This window comes from Mangifera indica, unplaced genomic scaffold (assembly GCF_011075055.1).
Source record: "Mangifera indica cultivar Alphonso unplaced genomic scaffold, CATAS_Mindica_2.1 Un_0088, whole genome shotgun sequence".
Classification (NCBI taxonomy): Eukaryota; Viridiplantae; Streptophyta; class Magnoliopsida; order Sapindales; family Anacardiaceae; genus Mangifera; species Mangifera indica.
This window is the reverse complement of record NW_025401180.1, coordinates 31,297-57,999: the sequence shown is the minus strand read 5'-3', so window position 1 is coordinate 57,999 and position 26,703 is coordinate 31,297. Positions and strand designations below refer to the sequence as shown.

Genomic DNA, 26,703 nt, shown 5'->3' with positions numbered 1-26,703 from the left:
TAGCATTAGCCACTTTAACCGAAGTAGGTAGAATAAAACTGTATCCTCCACAAGGCATGCAAAGGAAGCCAGTTGACCAAAATTTTCTAATCTGTCACTCTTTAAATTTAAATTTTAATTAGAAGGTTTCATGGACTTCATGTTTACTTTCCATATTAACCAGTCTTTGAAAAGAATGCCACCTAACGATAACATTATAGCTCAATTAACAATACAAATGTTCCCCAATTGGCTTTCAATATTCTTCCTCCAACCTTACCTAATCTCTTGAAGATGTGGAGTTATGCTTTTGAACTAAAGACATAATCATGTTTGAACTTTGCAAATTTTTCATCACTGATTATTTTGCCACAAATTCCTCTTCAAAGCTCCATGATCATGCCTGAAGAAAGAACTACAAGAAGCAGAAACTTAAGGGATGCAAAGTCTTGTGTTGCAGTTGTAGGCCTAGCGTTTATTCCTCGGAGGAAGCCAAAAGCTAAAGTTTTGATCAGTTCCCATCGTTCTCAAGCCTCGCACACGCCATGGTTCAAGAGAGACTCGACCAAATAATTAGAGAAAGGCAAGAGGCAGGACACAAAGAGAGAAGAAAGCTAAGAGATACTGAAGGGGTCACTAAAGTTATTGTCATGGTATAGCCTTATTATTCAATGAGCATGCATGCTTTGTGAGAATATTACTACCAATTTTATAAATATAACTCAAAAAATGATCTTATATATACTTTCAATCATATTATATTGTTATTGTATTATTTTGATTTTTATAATTATAATCGGTGATTACTTTATCTATAAGACACGAATACGAAGATCTCAAACTCATAATCAATTAAGATAAAAATCTTAATATATAAATATATTATTCATTTATCACCATCGATTCATTTATGAGTTGATGTAAATGTATTTTGGATAGATGTTACTTATAAATGTAAAACCCAATGAGCTTATACAATTTTGAATGGCCCAAATTCTTCAATGGATCTAGGTAGAAGGTCTCATTAATGTTGTAGTTATAGAGAATAAGAATTTGAATCTATTCTAAGTTGGTGTAGATGTATTTTGGGTGGATGTTACTTTTATAAAATTCACATTAAATTGGTGTAGACTAGATTTGAAATGGTAAAATTATCCTCAATTTACATCAGGTTGTTACAATTTATACAAAATCGTGCTTGCAACCAAATGTTGTGGTGTGACAATCCCACAAGAATGTGATATTCATAAATAGGGAGTAAATCACATTTTCTGGACCAAGGTTTGGCCTAAGAACTTTTTACTACTCTTAAATGATATAAACAACACTTTCTCACCCTAAATCAATCTCTATTTAAAAAACTAATTATATAGGGGCAAAAAGGTAATTTTATCATCTATAAATTCTAAAAAAAAAAAAATCTCTTTTACATGTCATATTTATATATTTTGAAGATGACATCTTAACTCTTTATTAGGTTTGAAAACTTAGATTTAAAGATTATGTAAATATTCAAGTATAAATATGAGAATTAAAAAATTTTGTTATGTTATTAAAGTTAAATTTGTTTAAAAAATATATATTTAAGGCCAAAAGACCTGTTCCCACCCAAGATTTAATGTAAATCCAAACTCCTACCTATCAACTTTTAAAAACCCAAAGTCCTACTCATAAGCTAAATTATGCTAAAATTTTCAGTTAGATATCAAGGTAAAAATATTATTTTAATAATATTATTAAAAAAATATAATTTATTATATTCTCCTTAGGTTTTAAAAACTAACAATTTCACTCTTACCTAAAGTTTTTCAGTTTTGAAAAGTCGCATTCCCCTTCCTCCCAAAACCTAAGTTTTTTTTTCCACCTATTTAGCCACCATTTTCAGTGTCAACGACCTCTTTTTTCCACTCTAAACTGTCACTAGTGCTAGTTATCACATTTTTCCACTCTAAATTGTCGTCTAAACGATTCATCTAGATTTGACCCATTGTCTAGATACATCATCGTCCAAACGAATCGTCTAGACTACGATTTAGGATGGGAAAATGTGACAATCGACACCATTGACGGTTTACAGTAGAAAGAGAAGGTTGCCGACACCAAAGATGATAGTTAGAAAGGTGAAAAAAAAAAAGACTTTAGGTTTTGGGAGGGAAATGTGATTTCTCAAAAATAAAAAAACTTTACGCATAAGTGAAGTTGTTAGTTTTCAAAACCTTATAGAGGGAATATAATAAATTATATATATTTTACATAATTATTAAAATAATAATTTTATCTTTATATTTAATTGAAAATTTTAATAGAATTTGACTATGGATGAAATTTTAGGTTTTTAAAAATGGCAAGTGAAAGTTTAAGATTACATCAAACCTTGGGTGGGAAGGCTACATTTAAAAGTGAGTTTTAAAATCACTTCCCTAACCATAATAAGAAAGGCAAAATCAAATTGCTATTCAATAAAAAGTGTAGAGAAATTCCAGAATTAAAGAAGGCTTTCGTAAAAAGCTTTGGGCTTTGCCGACGGAGTCAACGAGATGTTGTTGGTAGTCAGGAAAGCATCAGGCTGCTTTGGTAAAATATGAGATAAAAAGCAGAAAGGTGTTGGTGAGTTACTTAAAAAGAAGGAACGGATAAGATGGGTTTTCTAAAAGATGAGAAGATCCTATCCTATCTTCCTTCCTTCCATCAACACAAACATTAACGTCACCATTCACCATTCACCAACCCAAATCAATTGCTAAAGACAAAGCAAAATTCCCACTTCAAACCAGTCCACATCCTTCGCATGAGAGACTTAATCATGATTGCCTTCAACTCACCTTTGCCTTTTTTTTTTTTGACACTAACTGCGAGAGAAGGGCAATCAGCATTTTATGAGTGGCTGTTTATTTGTTTTTGTTTTTTTAATTTTTAGAGTATTTTTAAAATAATATATTTATATGTATCTATTATATATATATATATATAAATAAGTATATATTTAATTACTTTAGTAGTCTATTTTTTATTACTGATATTATTTTGTTTGATTGTGAGCTAATAAAATATTATGATAATCTTTTATTATATAAGTGAATACGAATTGAGTCGAGGTCGAATATCCCTTGGCTCAAGTTTTGTTTGAATGAAAAATAACTCGATTTAAATTTAAAAGTGATTCAAGTTTGGTTCGAGTTTAACTCGAATTTATAGTTCAAATATGTGGCTCAAATTCATGACTCATTGACAAAATGATGTTATTTAATAATTATTTAATATAATTCGAATCAAGTCACGAGCCAAATTTGAACCAAATCTAATTATTTATCCAACTCTCGAGCCAAACCGAACCAAACTCTCTATAGCTAGAGTTCGACTCAGTTTTAAAACCAATCAAACCTCTTAATTTAAACTCGGTTCATATTTGAAATAGATAAATTTAAATCGAGTCAAACAAGCTTTCAAACCCGAACCAACTTGATTCGGGTCTAATCGTAATTTTCTATTATCAATGGAGACGTGATAAGTAACCTCAAAGATTATCAAAATAATTTTAATTTTGTTATGATTAAATTTTTAGTTATTAATTTTTTGAGACAAAAATAATCATATTTTCAATTAATATATAATATTCTAATATTTTTTATTTACTTTAATCGAATATAATAATTATATATATCTATTAAATTTTATTACATATAGTTTTATTTATACTCAATAATCAATCAAATAATTTAACTTTAAGATAATTTTTTAATTTTATTAATAAAATATTATCTAAATCAAATATACATATAAAATATAAATTTATTTGATAATAATATATCTTTATATATCAAAAAATAAATACATATAGGAGTACCATGGTCAAAACACATGGTAAATATGCTTTTAGTGTTTTGAAATGTTTTGCTGAGAAGCATTTTTGTTCCGATGCTTTCCAGATCTATTAAAGCAAAAAAGAAAATTACTTTTTCATATTTCCGTCCAGCTGTCAAGCATCAAAATAAAATATTAAAACTCTTTTAAAAATAATTTTGTCTATTTAGATTGTAAATCATGAGAGAATCGGATAAAACTTATCAGAAAATATAAAATCAAGTAGAAATAAAATATGATTTTTTAAAATTTAATTTTAAAAATAAATTATTAATTTTTTAAATTAAAAAATCAATAATATTTTATTATTTTTAATATATCACTGATTAAATAATCATTTATCCTTTAAACTAATTATTTCTATCAATTTTAATATTTTATAGATAAAAATTTAAATTTTTAATATTTAATAAGTATTAATTTGGGTTTACAATAAACCTTATGCAAGGAATGTCTTTTGGCTTTCTTTTTAATAGAAAATATATGATAATTCCATGCTAAAGGGTTGACATGTCCTCAATGATATTAATAATAATATAAGAAGTTATGTTTAAGCTATAAATGAATAAAAACCTGCGGAATTATAGCTTTGAATTTGTTTATAATAAATCCTTAACGTGCACTAAAAGTCCCCTTCATTATTATTATTATTATCAATAATGCAATTCTTTTTCAACCCACATTCTTGCACACCCAAGCTGTCTCTGACTCACTGTCTCTTCCTTCGCATGATTTCACATGCTCACTCACGAGTCACTCAATTAACTCACTAATCCCCTCAAATTAAGAAAAACAGCACAGAGCCAAGCACCTTAAATATATGTGGCCCATCAACTGTCGTCTGTTGACTAGGCGCCATCACCGCGCCACCATAGTCAAGCTGGTATTAATGAAGAATTTTTGTGTACGTGGAGTTTTATGTACGTGGAGTTTTATGCAGCCACTCTCTTCCGTCAGGGTGTCAGAGCATGACAATTACTATTCAATAATATATTATCCGTATATTTTAATATATTAATATTTTTAAAAATAATAATAATATAACAAAAATATATATAAGAGTTTTTAAACTTTTAAAATTTTAATTTTTTAAATAATATATCTTCCAATATAATATAATACACAAAATAAAAAACTCTATTTTCAGACACGATACAAGAGATTGCAATGACCCAGTGCCGATATGAGACACATTTGGCAGAACGAAGAAATTAATTAATAGGGTTGTAGGAGCGGTCCATTTTTGCCTTATTTGGGTTTTATATGTTGTATCCTACCTTGGCACCTAGACATGTAATTACTAAAATTTATCATTTTTACGATTAAACTAATTATACTAAATAAGATAAATTATAAAATTTAATTATTTATTTTATAATTATTAAACTAAATAAAATTTAGAGCTTGATCTCGGTGGCAGATATTTGATGATGATAGAGAGATCAGCATAAGTGGCTTTTGAATTTATGGCTTTTTCAACTATTTAACAAAGAACAGACCATGGCATAAACGTTGGGCTTAAAGTCAAATTCATGACAATCAATGTCTCAAGTGCAAATGCTTTAGTTTGTCTTTTTCAACCCTCCAACTAATGTACTATAACTTAAACAGATCCGTATCGTCAACACAAAAAAGCCTGCCTTTGCATCTGGAAAAACCTTTTTTTAACACCAAGCATCTCCTGGACAAAATCATTTGTCTGTCAATCTAGTTATTAAAAAAAAAAAAAGAATTATTTTAAATTTAAAATATATTAAACATAAATTTATCTATATTTATTTAATATAATAAATATAAAATCAATTATTAAACCTAAATTTTTATTTATTTTTATGTAATTAAATTCATTTCAAAAACATCGTCTCAACTTGCGTGAGGTGTTCGTTAGATAAAAAAAAAAAAGTTCCTCCCGTTCAAATCAATCACTCTCTTTTGTCGGGAAATTATATCTCGCTTGAGTTAAACAGATTATTAAATTACTATCAAGAACGGTAGTCACAGTATCAATACTGTTGGTAACGGTACTGAACAGCAAGGGGGTGCGGGCGTCCTGTCGGAAGAGTAGTGGTGTGCACGCGCTTCAAAGAAAAGAAGCGGTCGAGCTCACAATCTCTCCATTCCCCATTTTCACGTGACCTCATATACTCAGAGTCCCACTACATATCCAGCTGCTGCGCAACAACACGCTGCTACCATTTCTAGTTAGTTCCCAGAACCCTATCAACACTGCGAATGTTACCCTAATGACAACCAAAACGACATCGTTCCTCGCTCTCCCTCTTCTCCTCCTTTTCCTTTCTGTTGCTACCAGAAGCTCTGCTCAATATCCGCCATTAACGAACTCACTTCTCCCGTCCGACGCCGTTTCGTTGCTTTCCTTTAAATCTCAGGCGGATTCAGATAACAAGTTACTCTACGCGCTTAATGAGCGTTTCGATTACTGCCAGTGGCAAGGCGTAAAATGCGCTCAAGGCCGGGTTGTTCGCTTCGTTCTTCCCGGTTATGGTCTACGAGGTATTTTCCCTCCCAACACCTTAACTCGCCTCGACCAGCTCCGAGTCTTGAGTCTACCCAACAACTCCCTCACCGGTCCAGTTCCCGATTTATCTCCACTTGTTAACCTGAAGTCTCTCTTTCTAAGTCACAACTTCTTCTCCGGAACCTTTCCGATTTCCATTATTTCGCTCCATAGACTAACTGCTCTTGATCTGTCTTATAATAACCTAGCGGGTTTAATTCCGGTTAATTTGACCGGTTTAGACAGATTATACTCTCTCAAGCTTGAGTGGAACCGGTTTAACGGAACGGTTCCACGTTTGAACCAATCATCTCTTGCACTGTTCAATGTTTCCGGTAATAATCTCACCGGACCGATACCGGTGACGGCTGCTTTGTCTCGGTTCGGCGCGTCGGCGTTCTCATTGAATCCGAATCTTTGTGGTGAGATTATCAACAAACCGTGCAGTTCTCGCCCACCGTTCTTCGACTCACCGAATTCCGCTTCCCCACCGGCACCGCACGGACGAAGCGAGCAATCACAGGGATTAGAAGTTTTGACTCCGCCATCATCGCCGACACATCACAAGAAAACAGGTTTAATTATCGGGTTCAGCATTGGTTTCATCTTGTTATTTTCATCCCTGTTATGTGTTTTCTTAATGGTTAGAAGAAAAGGCAGGAGGGGGAAAAACACAAAAGAAACCGAAACGCAGTCGTTTCACACCAGGAATACTTACCATGAACCAGAAACGACTTCAAGAGTAACTGTTGAAGAAAACAAGTTCCAAGTAGAAACAAAAGCAAACAAAATCAAAGTTGAAGAAATTCCAATATCACAGAGAGTGAAAAAGAGCGGGAGTTTAGTGTTTTGCGCAGGTGAATCTGAGCTTTACACTTTAGAGCAACTAATGAGAGCTTCAGCTGAGTTGCTAGGCAGAGGAACCGTCGGGACAACGTACAAAGCTGTTCTTGACAACCAGCTGATCGTCACAGTTAAAAGACTTGATGCAACAAAGACCGCCATTACAACCGCCGAAGCTTTCGAGCAACATATGGATGTTGTTGGTGAGCTTAGGCACCCCAATTTAGTACCCATTAGAGCTTATTTTCAAGCCAAAGGAGAGAGGCTTCTTATCTATGATTATCAACCAAATGGTAGTCTCTTCAATCTCATTCACGGTACGTACGAAATTTTCCTGCTTCATTTCTTTTACTCAGTGAGTCAGCCAGGTCCAGATTGAACGAGTGAAGTGAGTGTCAGTTTACATTTTTTTTTTTTTTTCGCTTGGCCTGGAAAATTTAGAGAAATTAGCGGAAATGCACGAATTACGTGTTATTGCGTGTCTGACGTGGTCACTCTCGCGGGAAACTTGATCCGGCTAGTGGGGTCGCTGGTGGTATGTGTGTGTGACGTGGATTGATGTTATTGGGTGAGGAGGAAGCATTCTTGACCATTAGCTATACTGTCTGATGAGTCGTGTCGATTGTCGCATCAGTTAGAATTTAAGACTTCTGCGCCCAACACCTTTCTTGTTGGCCGTAACCACGCCGACTGTCACGGCGTCATTTTCTATAAGGGTGAATGACACTCTCCCACCCAAGGTTTGGTATGAGACCCTTAGTTGTCGTTAACACTTTCCACTCAAATTCAACAACAAATAATATTTTTCATATAAAATTAAATTCTTTTAACGAAACAACAGTATTATGAAATGACATTATTATTTTATCTTTATTATTTAATTTTTTAAAATTATTATATTACCCTAAATTAGTAAAAATTAAAAATAACTTTTGCATATCCAAATTATCTAAGAATCTTCTTATTTTCCTTTTTAACATCTTTGTCCCTTCTTTCTCTCAGTATATGGACAAAAACATATTTGTGGAAGTCTTTTCAAAAATTTTCAATGGGTTGTTGAAATTAGAAAAAGGTTTAGGGGTTTTTGAGAATTTTGAAATATCAGTCCCTTCAATAGTTGTAAAAATAATAGATACAAAAATTAAACAAAATAAAATATAATTAATTATGTGTGTAAATATCATTGTATAATTATCATGTTTATATAAAAGTTTTAAAATATATGGGAGTTTAAAAAGATTTTAAAAATTAATTTATAAGTTTTTATACCTTTTTTAAAATTAAATTATTATTTAAAACGTTTGACTGGTTTCTTTTTTCTAAATTGATAGATTGTAAAATTATTATTTTATTTTTATGTTATGAGTATTCTTAAATAAAGTTTGATTTTAAGTAGAAAAGTGTTATTTTTGTTAACTAAAGGTAAAAAGGTATTTTTCTAAACATTGGGTGGGAAAATGACATTTACTCTTTCTTTAATGAACAAAGGCCAAAATTTGATATGAATAGTTGACTTTTGTTGCTTGTGGTCAATGTGCCTGGTTTTCTTCTGTTTTAGCCAAGGTTTCATAAATGGAGCACACTATTTTTCTATAATCGCTTTAATTTTATTGAATGAGATTAATAAGAATAGTTCTTGTAGTAGCAGATAGATCCTTTTCCAAGATTAATTAACATTTCATATTCTTTTCTAGCTGATTTTTTCTTACTTCAAATTTTGGATAAATATATGTATATCTATCCATTGGTTGTAACGAAAAATGTTGAAAATGTGGATAGGCTCAAGATCAACGAGGGCAAAGCCTCTTCATTGGACATCTTGCTTAAAGATAGCAGAAGATGTGGCACAGGGCCTTGTTTATATCCACCAAGTATCTAGGCTAGTTCATGGCAACTTGAAATCCTCCAATGTCCTCCTTGGAGCTGACTTTGAGGCTTGCCTCACAGACTATTGCATCTCCATCCTTGCCGACTCTTCTTCTGTAGAAGATCCTGATGCTGCAGCCTATAAAGCCCCTGAGACTCGCAAATCCACCCGCCGCGCCACTCCCAAGTCGGATGTCTACGCTTTTGGAGTCCTCTTACTGGAGCTTTTGACCGGCAAACACCCGTCACAACATCCTTTCCTTGCACCCCCTGATATGCTTCACTGGGTCAGAACAACGAGGGATGATGATGGTGGATATGGTAACCAACTTGGAATACTGACAGAGGTTGCCAGCGTTTGTAGCCTGACATCACCGGAACAAAGACCAGCAATGTGGCAAGTGTTTAAGATGATACAGGAGTTAAAGGAGAGTGTAATGGCTGAGGACAATGCAACTTTTGGCAAGTGTTGAAGATGATACAGGAGTCATTTTCCACAATGAAAAGATTGGGGGGTACATTGAAGAAAATCAAAACTTGGAGGGGACATCGTCTGTAATTTTGGATTGGAAGTGTTTGTCCCAAGGCTAAGTTGGAAAATCTTACCATACTTGGCTTAGCTGGAGGTTGAGTCGTCTTTTTTTTTTTTTTTTTTTTTTTTTTTGGAATTCAGTATAGAAAATCGATTGAATTCATCTTTGCAATCACGTTTATGTATCATAAATTTGTGAAGGCAGGTTTCCTTTACATTTTACCGTTGTTTTCACCTTTTGACATTTGCTAAGTACTAAAAATTGGCTCAGCCTAAGCAAATCGGCCAATTGTACAACGTGGATTCTTTCTTTTCTAATTCGGGCACTCTGATACATTATATTATAACCTATAATGTTAATTTAGTAATTATATATATTTATCCATTTTAAATACACAAATAAATATATTTATTTTATCAAATAATATTATATACATAAATAATATATATATATAACTTTTTGTATAAACAATAATATATCATTATATGATTAGATAATTTTAAAATAGAGATAAGATAACATTTAATCACATAAAAATTAATCATCGTTTGTATATAAAATTATACATAAAATTTTATTATAAGTAAATATTACTTCATTTTTAATTTAAAATTATTCAATCATTTAATGATACATATCAAATAAAATAAATACATATAATTTTATTAATTTTAAATAATCCTTAAAGGGTAAGAAAAAATAAATTAAGATTTAAATTAAGTAAATAAATTATTTAAATTTTTTTTAATCCGTCTATACAATTTTAATGCCACTATTTTAGTTATATAATTTTAGCCCAAAAATTCAATTTAGTCCATATTTTTCAAAAAGCTTGTAAGACACAAGTTTCTTGCCAAATATACCCAAAATATCTTTAACACAAATAAAACATGGCAAGGCACAAACTAACCAGCTCATTCACCTACTAAGAAGACAATTATTACAATTATATGTACAGAAATACAAATAAATTTGAAAGCACAATGTTTCACAAAACTTTTGACTTTACCAAGAGAATTTCTTCCCTCCCATCATAACTAACAAAAACCTTCAAAAAAGAAATACAGCAAACTACAATATCACACACTACCACATCTACAGCATATGCAAAGATTCTTAGTCACCTTTTTTGCTTCTTCCTGTATCTTATGTGAACCCACCAACCTCAAAAGATGCTCTCGAGTAATCGTCACTGAAAAGCTTGAAGATAAGATAACATCGGCTGAGTCGTGCAGATTGCAATCGCCGTGTTAATACCATTAGATAACGGAAGCACCAACCTCCTCTTCCCTGTTTACACCATGTCTGCATCCATGGGAAAGAAAATGATAAATCAACTCATGTTTTCAACTTTTTGTGCTTGGCATTAATGAATATAATTGCAACCAGACTGCCCGTGTTGAAATGTAAATATTGGAGGCCAAATGTATCTGACATTCAAGATGGCAGATTTATAGTTTCTTTCAATGTCAACGGAAGTAGTTGTGAAAAATGTCATGGATATATGTTATTCAAATTATGCAACAAATCATGCAAGTTACCCAGTGAAGAAGGGGCTAAATCAATCAACATCCACAGAGCAGGCTGAAACTAGACCAGTGGAACAAAGTTTCGTTGCTTCCATGGAAATCAATAGAATGCCAAAACAGCAACAGGAAGAGTACCTGCGGTCATTTTTGTTATTACTCGGGCCATAGGTCAGATCTTATATAGCAGTCTAGATGAATACACAGGATAAAGAGGGCTGGTGAAGATGAGGTTGTCCTGTTATATCACATCTATTAGAGCCTGTTGCCGTGGCCTTGACCTCATGATTGTCTCATCACTGTGCTTGATCCATTCTGAGAGTTTCCAAGGCTTTTGCCACTTCCATTTGAACTGAAGTAGCCACTGATGATGGCTCCTCTTCCACCTCCATAGTTTACCGGTTTGACCTATGGTAGCCAGTTTCTTCATTGACAAGTGTCCAACCGGAACCATCTGCATTCACAATCAACTCTACTTTGTTGATCAAGACCAAGAACAAAGCAAAATGAAACCATTGAGCAGAAAAATTACCTTTCGTGTCTGGTCCAGGAATGCTGCTGACTCTTTAATTGACCCATTAGCAATGCCAGGTGTAAATTTGAGTTGTTTTGGTGCTGGAAGTGACACTGGAGATAAGGGCTCACTCATTCCGTCCACAGAATATTTTGAAGAATTCCATGAGTTTCCCTGTGGATTGCCCTTTAAAAGTGTAAGAACAATAACCAAAACTAAAAAAAGGATTTCAAAGACCAAAATTTGTCAAAATATTATAACGGTTTTCATTACATGCCTCAAAAACATTTGTCTTGTAGTTATGATTGTCTCAAATGAACAAAGCACCAAGTTAGAGGGTAAATAGTACCCTTGTCAGAATATTTTAACCCAGATTTGGATGATATATTGAACTTGCTATTTTCATCCTATATCATCAATTACAAAGAAAGATACTAATTTATTTTACCAGCTTATAATGAGAAATTTTTGCAATTAAAATAATAAACTGTGAACTGTTGGGCAGGTATCTCACTGGAGGTGGTGTAGCCAAGGCAATTGCAACAGCTTGTTCTCTCATCTTTTGCTCCTTAATGAGTTCTTGTCTCTGGGCTTCACTTTGCTGTAATAAAGCTACGAGCTCATTTAGTTGCTCTTTGATGTCTTTAATTTCCATATCTTTCTCCCACAACTGGCACCTGTTGACAGATGAGTACTGAAACTATTAACGCTCAAGAAATCACTAATATATACAAAAGATTTCATCTCTATTTTCAGTTGCTCACAGTTGATCCCAACCACAGAAACAAAAATTCAGATATCATACAGGGTTCAGAATGTGACAAAACAAAGGATTGTCTTTCTGTAATATGGTTCTCAAAGTACATTAATGCATTTATATATTTATAATGGCCAGATACAAGGAAAAAGGTTTAAATTGTCTTGCACTTTGCAGCCAAAAAAAAAATATATATAGGAACATCTTACACTACGGAGATTTAAAATCTTGCACTCATGTAAATAACTCAGGACTCGAAATAGCAATTTATAAGGTCTACAGAAGACAATAAACCATGCATCATCAATTGTCAACATCACTGGAGAAATCAAAGAAATTTACTCATATACAGGCTATTCATATAAACAATTAGCAATGGGATGTTTTTTTTCATATGTTGATAATGAGAATAAATTTAAGCAGGAATGGAAGTGATTGTACAATAGGCATGCATGAAAATAGGCTTTTGCTGTTTCTTATTTATTAGCCTGCCATTTTCCCTTTTTTTTTGGAAGGGGGTGGGTGGGGGTGGTTTATTCTTTTCTATTCAACTATTCATAACACATCTTAAAAGGATCCTTGAAATCACTACATTTATCAGATAAAAAATCGAGCAAAATTGCATGAATAACAGGTCAAAATAAAATTTTCATATTATCACTGAGTTGGGTAAACACCTTGCTTCTGCAGCAATATTAAACATATACTGAAGCAAGTTCTTAGCATCTGCCATAAAGCGTATTTGGTTCCATCGTCCACGACCAATTAACGAATGCTCTCTTTCTTCTGCCTCTGAAAGTTGTGAAGCCATCGCCGCGAGTGCATTCGAAGACATGCTCAGCATGTTCTCTAGGGAAGCCATTCTAGCCATTCTTGCATTTGGTGATAAGGATAACAATCTAAATGGTTATAAAACATACTAGTAAGCAGAATATAATTTATTCCTTGTAGAATTTAAGACATTGCTATAGTTCAATAATTATTTCTAATTTTCTATTATAAAGTAAAGGTCTGAGCATTTTCTGTGTAACAGTACACAAAACATGAAGAAAAAAAGTGTAGCGAAATAAAAATATAAAATCACATACCTGGACTGTCCATTTTTCCCTCTCTGGGGACTATGCCCATTTAACGACAACTGTTCCACTTGTCTTAATACAGATAACTCCTGTGCTAATGCAGCTTGCCTGTAAGAATCGTAAATAAATCAGAAATTCATAAACAATTTTGAGAGGTTAAATCTAGAAAATATAAGAAGAACAAAGTGCGCAAAACATACACTTGGTTTTGTTTCTCGTATTTAAGTCGAACTTCATGCACATTCACTGTGACTTCTAGCTCATGGTCAAGCCACTTCTGGAGAGATTTTTCATTGCTCTAAAAAATTAAAAAAATTAAAAAAATAAAATTTCCTGCCATTATCTCTGTATCATAATTAGTAATAAATTCTGCAATGAGACACTTTCAGATGGCTCCAGGTTTGGTTTCAAACTGTGCAGGCTAGTTGTTTTCAGGTTATAAAATATGAAAATTCAAATGGTTAGTAAGTCAACTACCAACCTATGAAGCCAGTTCTACAGTTGATTGTCTAACTATTTTTTTTTTTTAAACACAATTTTCTCTCAGGAAACCTAGCCAATCACAGCCAAACTGGCTGGTGGATATGCAAAGGCATTGACTAATCAAGGTTAACATGCAGCAGTATAAGAACTGTTTAAGTGTAAATCATGTACCTGTCCATTTGGTGTATGTCCATTGGAGTTAACTGAAAGACATAACATCAGTACTAGGAAATAAGTAAAGACTGAATGATTACAGAAAAAAAAGTAAATGATACTCACCTGAGTTGTCACGTGTAGATGACTTGCGGGCTTCTAGCAACTCCTTTAACCTTTTGGTAGCTATTGCTGCCTCCTCAGTTTTTCTTTGAAGAACCTGCAAAAAGTACAATGATCAGAAACAATATGAATCTCTATGGCAACATGTTACAGTAATCAACAGAAGAAACTGATGTAATATGTGTTGTAAACTAAGATGAAAACAGTTAAAGTTTCTTTAGGCAGAAGAAAGAAACACTAATATGATTGCATCTTGATGGTGTCACTTTTTCAGATTTCTCAGGTTGATTCTAACTTTCAATTTCATTTCTGCGAGAAGTTCTTGTTAAGCTATATATGTTCTGTCAATCTTTAAACTTGATAATTTTTACTTATTTTTTACAGTCGTTTGGTTAATTACAGTTTGAGTGCACCTTCTTCATCTCCCATTTGCTTAGTTAAATTCTTTTTCTTTTTCCCACCTTTCTGAAAAAATTTCTGTCATATTATTACTTCTAAATTTGTTACCCTATTATAGTGTCAAAAGAAAGAGAAGGATGTCATCTAGTTATCACTCTCTTTTCCATCAGCTTTTACCCTAAGCCTGAACTGGATCAATCCTCACTTTCGGTGCCATAATGTTGCCTAAATTCTTATATGACTAGGTCAGAATAAGCTGTCACTGGATGTCCAGTGATTAATATTTCAAAAATCATGAATCTTCCAAATTCACCATAAAGTTGCCTAAATTCTTATGTAACTAGGTCAGAATATTTGGTTCACCCAACTCACTGAACCCTATACTAGTAGAGAAAAAAAAAGGGGCACCAATATTTTCCAGTGGACCAACCAAGAGATCAACATATAGGAAAAAAGCTTCATGTACTGAACTAGAAACTGGGAATCCATAAAAAGCTTCTCTTTTTTCTCTTTTATTGCCCAAAACTTTCCTGACCTTTTCAGAGGCGTTCATAAAGTTTTACGTTAATTTGTGCTCTATATTATCTTTGAGCTCTTGTTGAAACCAAAGGTCTTGCCCACTCAACCTAATCTTCAAGGTTTCAGATCAGCAAACACTAATGACTATTTCCATCCATTAGATAGACATTACAACACAGAATCATGATACACCTTATCAAGCAATTGCAAGAAATAATTCTTCACCATTTTCTGGCTTTGATTAAGTGCTTCAAGTTTATGTCGCTCATATTCATTTCTCCTTCCCTCCTTCTTGAGCTGTTTGGGAGATATGGAAATAAGAATTTTGGTCAAGATATATACATACAAAATGCAAAACACAACATAAAAACATTAAGAATGATTAAATTTAAGAAATAAATTCAAGTATGGAAGCAATCAGAAGTATAGAAACATGATTCCAACTATCATTATTATCAAGAAGCATGATCAGGTCAACAAAGGCATTGGAAATTTTCTAGAAATGCTTTAGAATGTGAAGACAAAAACATTGCAATAACTTCCGTTTCAGTTTTAAAGAAAAAAGAATACTCCAGTCTCTTTTTCTGGAACAATTAATTGGGCATTATTTATCACGATTGATTTATTAAGTTTTTTGTGTGTCATGTCCCACTCCAATAAGCACATTATAAATTTCCAAACCACATGCAATGGGAATCTATAAGATATGGACCTCAAATGAAAGCAGAGAGTTAGTTTCAAAGTTAAAACAATCTTTTTACCAGAAATCTGGAGTCATTGATGTATGACAATACATTGTGAAGCATGAATTTTGAAACAGAAAAACCAATGCATTTGAATATAATTGGGACAATACACAACTAAAATGTACTGTAGCAAATCACCTGCAGCAATTCCTTCTCTCTAGAGGCCTTCCATTGTCGAAATTGCTCTGATTCTTGTTTTATCTTATGTTGCAACTGAACCTGCATTGTGAATTAAGAGCAGGAAATATCCCAAAATCACAAATATTGTGATCACTTGTGTATTTGATCTAAACTTTGTAGAAGTGCCAAAATAAAACCAACCTTTTGAGCCTTGATATACTGAATTTCAGCCTGCAATCGCTTTGCTGCTTCATCACTTTTTTGTTTTTGCTTTAAAAGCTCAACCTGGCTTTCTTGTTTCTTCTTAAGTTCTAAAATCTGAATTTGACAGCAATTAAGCAAGAAATCAAGTTGATTGCAACAGATTGATAACTAAATAAAATATATTGTCACCTGTGCTTCAAGTGATTTTAATTTCTGAGCATGAGTATCTTGTGTTTTATTCATATGCCCATCAGAATTAGCAGCAAGGTTCTCTACTTCAGTCAACAAACGGTCTCTCTCTTGCTGTGATGGTACTATATAACATCAGTAATCGAAGTGAAGGTGTATTTAATAACTAAAATCAAATAATTTCCAACTTTACCTGCACAATCCTTTTCTCCTCTTCAAGTTCCATGATTTTCTTCCCAAAGAGCTGCTTGAGTGCTTGAGGGTCAATCCCTCCAAAGAGTTTCATTTCAGACTACATTAAATTCAAACAGTGGGGAAAATGTTAGACTAAATGTTTTGGATTAAATACTGTTAATTAAAATCCAAGTGCATGTCCGGATGATATATAAAGACTAACAGAAAACTAAATGTCATGTTATAAGATGCTTTAGGAAATATGACATTTTATGGCTGACCAATGGAATGATACACGCTCATGCTTGGTGATCATGACACCAGTTGCACATATAATATGTTTGTCATTGTAAGCAACTTAGTTCAACAAAAAACCAAGATGAAGTAGGATATAATAACTAAAATCTCAACAACTGCCTCTGTTTGCAATTCTCTAATAATCAGAACCCTATGTTTGAATATAACCAACTTCTGTGGCTCCTAATGTGGCAAAAGCTTAAATTATTGTTAATTGAGCTAAAAAAAATGTAGCAATGATTTCCCAAGATAACTTCAACACATAATACTGAAAATCTAGTGGCAATAGAAGCCATTCAACAATATTGGTTATGCATGCATATTTTCTCTTTTTCTATAGGCTACACCCAAGAGGTAATGTAGAATGTTTTTAATGATGCAAATTTGAGTAATTTTAAGAAGCATGTTTAGGAATTTCTAAATCCGTCACTGCATTTTAAGTTTTCTACCCAGACCAACATTGAAAATCATATGATGACTTCCTAGGTACATACTGATTTAAATTTCTCATGTAGACTCTTTCAAGCCCATAAATAACCAACAAATACAAACAAATAATTTTACTAGTGCAGATTAAACAGAGCCTATAAATAAAACCTCTTTCTGCTCCAAACGTTTGTTCAACTCATTCAATTCTTTATCCATGGTACTTCGCCAAAGTGCATGCTCTAATTCTTTTGCTGCTTCATCCATTTCCCCAGAATTTCCATCTGCATAAATGGCAATTTTGCCCAATTCAGTGAAAAAAGACAGGGATTGACGTGGTAAATCACAGTTTTAATAGATAGAGCCATCACCAAGATGATGTGGCACATCAGACACACCCACTCTATAAACACATCTGAAACAGTAGTAGTATCAAATACAAATATTTAGGGGATGAGCAATGAAACTTTACCAAAATAAATAAAAGGAAAATCCAATTGTATTCCATGCTTTTATCTGCAGAAACTGCTGCTAAAGCTCATTCACTTTCAGTTTCACTTCCAGTATCTATTTTTTAAAGTGATCTTTATTACAAAATAAATGGAGTACTATCATATGTTCCAGCTTCATCAATTGTTATAATATGTATATATATTATTTGCCACATTATCTCGTTATCCACATGTCAATGCAATTAAAGTTTGAGGTGAAGAAATAGGGATCAATAGCATTACCCAAATTAATTTTTGGTTTACCTGATGTGACTTCATCCATGTGACAATCAGATGAGTCCATACTCTGAAAGCCCCTCTTAAGACCATCACTTTTGACAATGCATCCAGGACCTTCCTGAAATAGAAGGAAGAGAAGACATAACAACCAATCCAACATCATGATAAATGTCACTGAACTAATAACATAAGCATAAATCAACAAAAATTATATTAGTATTAAAGAACGTGATTATCATTCAAATTCATACAAGGGGTGGAAATTTGAGAAAACATCAGAAATGAGAAAAGAACTGATAAACAACTGGAGTTTCTCCTCACGTACTTGAGCATCAATTTCACAGTTCCCCACAACTGCAAGTCTGCTGCGGTATTCATGAAGTTCTCGAGAAAGGTCTTCATTGGTAGCCTCTAGCCAAGCAATTCTATCCTTGAGAACCTATTCAACCAAAAACATTATATAAACCACCAAACAAAACCACAGGTATCACCACACTGAGGAAGAAACAATGAACTTTGAGCAAAGATGGATTTATAGAAGGCTTGATACCCGCACTGTATCTGACGGAGCTTCTCCTGCACGAGCACCAAGTTCAGCTTGTAAGAACTTAAGCTGCTGGCGCAGGTTTTGCATCTCATTGGATATTAAATCTCGATTAACCTGTAACATAAAATCTTTTGCATGAGTGCATGAGTACAAAGTTTTTTTTTTTTTTTTTTTGGAAAGATATATGGAACTTAAAATAGATCAAGTTTTACCATCTATAAATAGCAGTCTAGGGAGCATAACTAAACAAAGCACCAAAAAGTCAAATGCAAGAACTTACAACAGGCTTATTCTGAATATTGCGAGCACGATTTGCATATTTGAGAGTGTTAAGACTTTCCTCAGCGTTGATGTCAGCAGGACTTACACAAGCTATAAAGAGAATCACATTTGCAGTATATAAGGAAACAACAGAAAATATAATTTCAAAACTTATAGTTACAAGCATAAAAAACCCAAATGAGCAATCAAAGAATTACTTGAAGGTTTACCTATCATGACAGTTTTGCTATTTCCACCAAGTGAATCCTGCCAAAATACATATGTAAACGTAAATCAGAAAGTTCTTGAAAAAGAATAAAACAAATCAAAAAGAGAAAAAACTTTCATTGATTAGTACTTCATCATTTCATAAATCATAGAAAATCATGGTGCATTTATACAAGGCCCAGAAGAAAAGAGATAAAAATAAGCATCAGCTAAAGGCCTAAACAATGAATAAATAGCAAATACTCAGCCTTGCTATGGACAAGGATAGTGTAAAAAAATTATATGATAAAAAAGAAGATAGAAATTCACAGTTTTCAAACAGAAATTAGACAAATACTCAAGAGTATGTGCTATAAGATCTAACAAAGGATCAAATAGTAGAGTTGAAGTCAGAATTTATTAGATTTTTATGACTGAATTATTCTATTTAATGTATGTTAAATTTAATGAACCCATTGAAGAAAATTTTATATACATACATATACATATATATATATATATATATATATATATATATATATATATATATATATATATATATATATATATATATAGAATATGACTGATAGAACCAGAACTATAGAAATATATTAACTCACATGATTTCAATATCAGATCATCACTTAAAATGCTACCATCAGCATTGAAATTTAGCAACCATATTCTTAGACAACCCAATCAACACATCAACAAGTAGTCATTGTACCTGCAAGAGTCGAGTCAATTTACTGTCTCGGTATGGAACATGCACCCCCTCTTTCCGCTTTTTCTCATCTCCTAGTGCACTGATGACATTACCAAGTGCAAGAAGTCCCCTGTTAATATGAATACCTATAAGGGAATAGAAAAAGTGTTAATCATCATCATTAGCACAAATAGGGATAAAATAAGTGATAAGTAGATATACCAACCTTCTTTCAAACGCAGACCATCAGACCCTGTTCTCTTAGCTCGTTCTGAGCCAGCAAGATCAACCAAATGCAGCTTTGCACATAAATATTCTTCACCCATATCTTCATCAGGAGTGTCATTCTCAGGAGAAACTGAATGGGCTTTGCGCATTTGTTCTAATGTGATTGTGAAAATTGCATGGGACCGACTTTTATATACATGCAAAGAAATCACATGCCCATCAGATTTTAAAACAAGGAAATCTGCTCTTCCTACTATAATTTAAATTATAAATTATTATTTTTTACAAAATCAGCAAAAATAATTGCAAGTTTCAGCAACAACAATATCTACTTTTTTTTAATATTGCACTGGAAAGTAAATTAAGGAAGTAGAATTGCCAATCTGAAGTCAAGACCACTACATAAACATCAATATGTTAAACATAGTGATGCTTGCACTCATGGTGTCCAACTACGTTTACAATAATACACATCCAATATAATTTTGTTTACTAAGCCTCCTCTTTTGTTTAATAGTCATGTACTCATGTTTGACCATAGAGGTGCTGCTAAAAAAATCTGGGAAAGAACTAGAAAGCAAATACAATGTCCAGATAATTGTATAAAGGAAAGACATGGAGATCAATGCTAGTGCTAAATTTCCTCAACTACAATATTCTATATCACAAAATCAAAATTTATACCCTCAGACCAGCACTAAAGTGAATTTCAAGGAGTAGACTCTTGCAGAATTTAATTAGATGGGAAGACAAGATTGAATTTCCAAGGTTTACCTGGACTGGTTATTCATATTCGTACTTCCTGTTGCCCGGCTTAATGATCCTTGCTCCAGGCAAGCAGCCATTTCTTGTAAAGTATTAATGGAAACCTCGGTTGATCCTGCTAGTGTTATGACTCCATTTGATGATTCACGAATTTGTATTGGAGGCCTTCCAGGAACAGTAATTTTCCCAGAGTTTCCATTTGCAATCAGTGACTTATTCACAGATACAGAATCCAGTAAGTCCCTCACTTCTTCCTTGAAAATCTTCAAATTCAAAACCTCTAGTGAATTCCCAAGCAATAAATTATAAAACACATGAAAGAGCAGTCTTGAATGAAAATAAATGAGCCACTCATCACATTCTAGATTAGAACTTACAGCCTCAAAAATGAAGAAGAATAATAATGATAATAATTTCACAGGGAAAGTACCTCAATGAAGGAAACATGTAATTGGAACTCTGTTTGATGCCTCAATGTTTCAATTTTATTGAACAGCGTATTCATTACTTGAGGAATCAATCCTGTCTGAGTACCTTCTTTAAGGCCGGTACCCATGGTGTATGTTTTGCCAGATCCTGTCTGCAACAATTGCACATATCAGTTGATAATGAAAGCTTCTTCAAACATAACGCACTTTTGTACAGAGTAGATATTAATACCTGGCCATAAGCAAGCACAGTAGCATTATATCCTTGGAATAAACCTTCAACAAGAGGAGCAGCACATTCATCAAACATCGCAGAGGATGGAGAGCCACCATTTCCGTAGACATGATCAAACGTGAAGGAATGTGTGCCAATTTGTACCTGCGCCACACCCATTATCGTTTTAAGCAACTTGTGATAGTAACTAGAAAACCACAGAGATACATCCAGTCTGATATATTCAGATGAACTTACGTAACTTTCGCCGAATAATGCAGACCTCTCAAATTCATTTACTGTAATTAGCAAGATTTTGGAATTCTTCTCATTAATTGTGAGATTGGAATTCTAAACCAATTATTAAATTGCCCTCACAGTTAAGCTCAAAAATCCAGCACTTACGTTTAAGCTAAAGCAAATACAGCTAAGTGAAATATTTATAGATAGATGATCAAACTTAGAAACTAAGTCAAAGCAAATTTGACCGAGAAACAACAAGATGATATCCATCATAAGAGAAGATTCAGAAAAAAATGAGAATGCAACTGAATCGTTTACTTCATAAGAAAAAAATAAAGCTGAAAACACAATCAATTAAGTTAATTGGAAATAAAATTGCTGAAGTGGTGAAGTCACCTGAGGCTTTCCAGGCGTAACAGTAACACATTCTTTACAACCTTGGGCACGTTCATCACCAATTAAGGGACGTATGTGAACGGCAACTTTAACACTACAATTCTCTGATGATACTTCCATGATATGGGATTAAAGTGAGAGAGAAAGAAACTCGGAAACAGACAAAGATTCTTGATTAATTTAGCAAAGAAATTAATTGCATTGTCTAATCAGTTGAGATTAGGATGAACGAAAACGATACAGCAACTGAAGAGAGAAGAAGCTCGAGTTTTAACAGAGAGAGATAAAAGGAAGAGAAAGTGGTGGTAGTTGCTGGCCGTTTGGTAACTGAGAAAGTGGAAGCTGAAGCCAAGCGCGGATTAGGTTTTGTTTGAAAATTAAGGCGAAGTAAGTAACCGCAAGATAGAAGAAGGATTTCGACAATCAACATTCAACAACTACAGATCGATTACTATCATTTTCATTTTCGTTTTCCTTGAGCTTCACTCTCTCTCGCTCTACTCTTTCAGTCTGACTGACCATGCTTTACTGTTAGGTGTACTTTGCTGTGTGTTTCTTTTTACCATTATACCCTTCGTCTCCGGGCTCCACCACCCTCCAAAGTCCAAATAATTAATTTATTATTTCTTTTGGTAAAAAGAATGATTATCGTAATTTGTTTTGTAGCTTTCTAATTAATATTCGGCCAAAAGGTTTGTTCCGACCCGATGTATAATAAAATCCCAAAATGAGCTATTTCAATTTTTGAAAATTTAGGTACCCGTTTACTAGCAAAATTTTATTAAAAAATTTATTTAAAATTAAAGATTAAATTATTTTTTAATAATATTATTAAAAAATTATATAATTAATTTTATTTTTTCTTAAGGTTTCTCTTACAAAAAATTTTTCAGTTTTAAAAAATTATATTCCCCCCTCCCCCAAACCATATCTATCTCTAACAACCATCAAATCTACCATAAACGGTTGTTGTCAAAGTCTTCTCACCATCCAACCATCAAAAGTTAAATTTTCAAATGACTTTCGTATAAAAATCCAGACGATTTTTATCTGATAACGATTTTGGATGCATCATCGTCTAGACAAAAATAGTATAGATTTCAAAAAGACTTTCATCTAGATATTTGGATGATTTTCATATGGATTTTCATCTATATTTCCAAGCGACGTGACTTAGGGAGAGAACAAAAGTTTTCTCTTAGGATTAAGGCTAAAAGTGACATAGTCGATGACCAGAGTTAGGAGAAAGAAAACATTAAGTTTTGAGGGGAGAGGAAAATATTATTTTTCAAAGTTTTTAATAAATTTTATGTTTTTTTAATTTTTTATTAAATAATGGCTTTATCATTAATTTTATTTAAGTTTTTTAACAAAATTTTTTTTATAGATGTGTATTTAAATTCAAAAAAAAGTGAAAAAAAAAAATCACCGTAAACTTTTACCTTACATTGGGCGGGATAAGTCATTTGGCCTTGGCATAAATATGCTTTTCTTTCATCACATCACACAGTTTGGTAACAGTGTAGGCGTGCGGCAAACACAACAGCGACCAGTCTAGTTGTTTTCCTTCATTGATGGCATTTCTCTGCGGGTTGCTCTAGTATTAAATTATATGGTCCAAAATTCTGTTATTGTAGTAATGAATGAATGAATCAGAATTAAATCTGAGTATGGCTATACTCAGATTAAGAATATGTTTTTACAGCCTTTTGGCCACCGGATTGGTGCATAGCAGTGTCAACGGGGTATATAGAAATGAGAATTTCGATCCGAACTTAAGAGAAATTTTTTTAATAAAAATAAGAAAAAGAATAGAAATAAAAAAATATATTTCTATAATTAGAAATAGAGATATATATGGTTTATCTCTATTCCACTCTAATTTTTATTTTTATCTCTATTTTTAAAATTTATTTATATTTTTATTATTTATATTAAGATAATTTATATATAATATTTGTTAGGTGTAATTATGATTAACCTTCTGGCTATTTTAAAAGGCTTAAACATAGGCTGGCAACGTTGGAGAGGACGAATCAGAGAGGCGGAGGAGCAGAGAAGAAGCAAAGGAAAAAAGAACCGAAAGCGATAGCCACAAAAGAAACATATATGCACATAGAAATAAGCCATTGGGGCCTACTTCACATGGCGTCTCTACAGCCTGGTGGTGGTCCTACTCACTGTCACAGACCAGGCACTATTTTGTTATTGGTAAGTCTGAGGAGTTGAATCATATACCATTTTCCACCCCACGTTTGGCCTTACGAGTTGGAACCCGTATTTCCCCGTCATCGACAAAAATATCTTTTTTGGATCTAAAATTAAGGATGAATAATATTTTTATTTAAAAATAAATTTTATTAATAAATAATAATAATAATAATAAATAAAATAATTATTTTATTTCTACTATTTAATTGTTTAAAATTATCATATAATTCTAAATTAATAAAAATTAAAAATAATATTTTAAATATTTAGAGGCCATTTGATTGAGATATTTTAAATATTATTTTGATAATCTATCTTTTATTACTTATATTACCTTGTTTGATTAATCAATAATAAAATATTATAATAATCTTCTATTACTAATACTGACGTGACAGATAATATAGACAGTAATATGATTATCACTTTTATCATAAGTATTAAAATATTATCAAGGTAATCTTAATTTTATTATAATTATATTATTATTTATTAATTTTTAAGACAAAAATAAATTTATTTTAAATTAATATAACAAATAATATAAAAAATATTTAAAAATAATTATATTTAAAGACATTTAAATAAAACAATTTACTAACATTTTTTTAGTATCGTTAACCAAACACGTTAATTATTTATACCATCTATTTTTATCAAATTTAATACTAGAGCAACCTGCAGAGAAATGTCATCAATGAAGATTATTGGGTTGGAAAAAGTTATCACTTAAATTATATATATATATATTTTTTATACATAATTTAAATACACAGATAATATATTATTATATAATTAAATAATTTTTATCTATAATTTAATTATCATCTATATACCTAAATTATATACTAAAAATATATATTCAAAAGTTATTTACTGCTCTGAGTTATCTCTTTTCTTTTATTCCGTTTCTGCCCACAGCTAAACACAAGCTTTACATGTACATTTGTTAAATTGTTATTCCTTACTGCACAACACCGCCAACTCACATATAAGGCCGAGGAATGCATCTTGTGTAAGGTGTTTTTTTAATTTTTTGTTAACCGAAGACCGTTTATATTGATTAAATAAGTAAATATAAGGTATAGTATTTGAACTTATAATTATTATATCAAATAAATTATAAGTTTCTTTTAGCATGAAAATTTTTTTTTGGATAACAAAAAATCTCTTCTGAGTCGGATCATCACTTTTTATAAGATAAAATTAATTATATCGGATAAAATAAACTTAAGTTTAGTAATTAATTTCATATTAACTGAATTAGAGAAATAAAAAAATTACACATAAAATCTCTTTTTTTTATCACTTAAACTATTTGGGTATGAAATTTAATTTTAAAGCTAAGCTCTGTGCTTTTTTTGAATGTAAACACATTGCTTGAAGCGTGGATTCTGGTAGCACTTAAGTCAAGCAAACTGCCCCACGAAAAATGACTTGGTGGGTACCTTCTACTCCAATCTTCTTAGTCTAGAAGAAAGTAGATACCTAATTAACCTCAAAGCCCCCCCTAATCCTCAATTTATTATTTGATTCAACCGTTAACCAAAGCAAATCTCAGAAAGTTGCCCACTTGAAATAGTCAAATACCTTTTGTTTTAGATTTGTCAATTAGTCTTATGTGACGTGATGTAATGTGATTAGGTTAACAATTTAATAAAGGCTGGTTGTTAAAATGTCTTGGTCTACACCGACAGATCATGTATACCAACCTTGTTTCTGCAAAAATTAATATGTATTTGAGACATAAATTTGTGGGTTGAAGGTCTGTCAATGTCTTTTTTTCTGGGTGAGTTGAGCAGTCATTATTTTGCAGTGTTGACGGGAGGAGGAGGCATTTTTAGCTTGTTTTATAATGATAGGAGTTGAAGAATTTAGAAATGGCTTCAAATGTACGGAAATGATATGTGCATCCACTTCGATCATTCCTTCAGTGGAAAGCAATTTACACATAATTAATGGTCAGATTTTTATTCAACGTTTATATATAAATATATATATATATATATATATATATATATATATATATATATATATATATATATATATATACAGAGCACTGTTACATAAGTATAATTTAGGTATATAAATAATATGTCATTATTTGAATGAATATTGTTTAATTTTTAATTAAAAATTATTTAATCATATGATGACAGATTATCTATGTATCTAAATTGCATATAAAATATATATACGTATAGTTTATTAATATATAAAACACAAATATAGTAGGGAATTTTAAGAAAATTCGAACTCAATTCAAAGATGCTCATGTTAGATTTCAATTCCCAAATTCAGAATTTATAACCTAATACGTAAGATCTACGCACTTAATATAAGATATTGAATTAAATTTGTTTAGGGGTATAGGAATATTTGAAACGTAAAACAGTCTGAATCCGTAGAGTTTCTAAAATTACATGTATTATAGTGACTAATCTTCTAATCTTGAAA

General features: G+C 32.1%; 2 protein-coding genes across 3 annotated transcripts; one reads left to right on the top strand and one right to left on the bottom strand.

Annotated features, from left to right (window-relative positions):
- Positions 1-5,880: 5,880 nt before the first annotated feature.
- Positions 5,881-9,972, top strand: LOC123207582 (probable inactive receptor kinase At5g67200). Its single transcript, XM_044625062.1, has 2 exons — positions 5,881-7,518; positions 8,981-9,972. The coding sequence occupies exons 1-2, from the start codon at positions 6,084-6,086 to the stop codon at positions 9,538-9,540; spliced, it is 1,995 nt and encodes a 664-aa protein (XP_044480997.1). The 5' UTR covers positions 5,881-6,083; the 3' UTR covers positions 9,541-9,972.
- A 527-nt stretch (positions 9,973-10,499) lies between these two features.
- Positions 10,500-22,553, bottom strand: LOC123207594 (kinesin-like protein KIN-4A). Of its 2 annotated transcripts, none has more exons than XM_044625074.1 (26): positions 22,036-22,553; positions 21,415-21,561; positions 21,185-21,334; positions 20,764-21,017; positions 19,988-20,175; positions 19,783-19,907; positions 19,079-19,115; positions 18,868-18,959; positions 18,591-18,701; positions 18,366-18,479; positions 18,065-18,158; positions 17,481-17,593; positions 16,606-16,704; positions 16,413-16,526; positions 16,221-16,337; positions 16,038-16,118; positions 15,379-15,450; positions 14,239-14,332; positions 14,131-14,162; positions 13,677-13,774; positions 13,486-13,584; positions 13,075-13,296; positions 12,155-12,317; positions 11,659-11,826; positions 11,265-11,580; positions 10,500-10,905 (listed from the first exon to the last, which is right to left on the bottom strand). In XM_044625074.1, the coding sequence occupies exons 1-25, from the start codon at positions 22,153-22,155 to the stop codon at positions 11,368-11,370; spliced, it is 3,117 nt and encodes a 1,038-aa protein (XP_044481009.1). In that variant the 5' UTR covers positions 22,156-22,553; the 3' UTR covers positions 10,500-10,905; positions 11,265-11,367. The 2 variants fall into 2 exon arrangements, with proteins under 2 accessions (XP_044481009.1, XP_044481010.1); XM_044625075.1 differs by having other exon boundaries at positions 11,659-11,814; positions 22,036-22,552.
- Between the last annotated feature and the right edge of the window lie 4,150 nt (positions 22,554-26,703).

Excerpts from the sequence above, each read along its gene's own strand:
- LOC123207582 (XM_044625062.1), top strand. The coding sequence starts at position 6,084 with ATGACAACCAAAACGACATCGTTCCTCGCTCTCCCTCTTCTCCTCCTT. Across the intron at positions 7,519-8,980 it reads TCTCTTCAATCTCATTCACG|GCTCAAGATCAACGAGGGCA; the intron begins GTACGTACGAAA and ends AAATGTGGATAG.
- LOC123207594 (XM_044625074.1), bottom strand. The coding sequence starts at position 22,155 with ATGGAAGTATCATCAGAGAATTGTAGTGTTAAAGTTGCCGTTCACATA. Across the intron at positions 18,960-19,078 it reads TAGCAAAACTGTCATGATAG|CTTGTGTAAGTCCTGCTGAC; the intron begins GTAAACCTTCAA and ends TTCTCTTTATAG. Across the intron at positions 17,594-18,064 it reads CATGGATGAAGTCACATCAG|ATGGAAATTCTGGGGAAATG; the intron begins GTAAACCAAAAA and ends CCATTTATGCAG.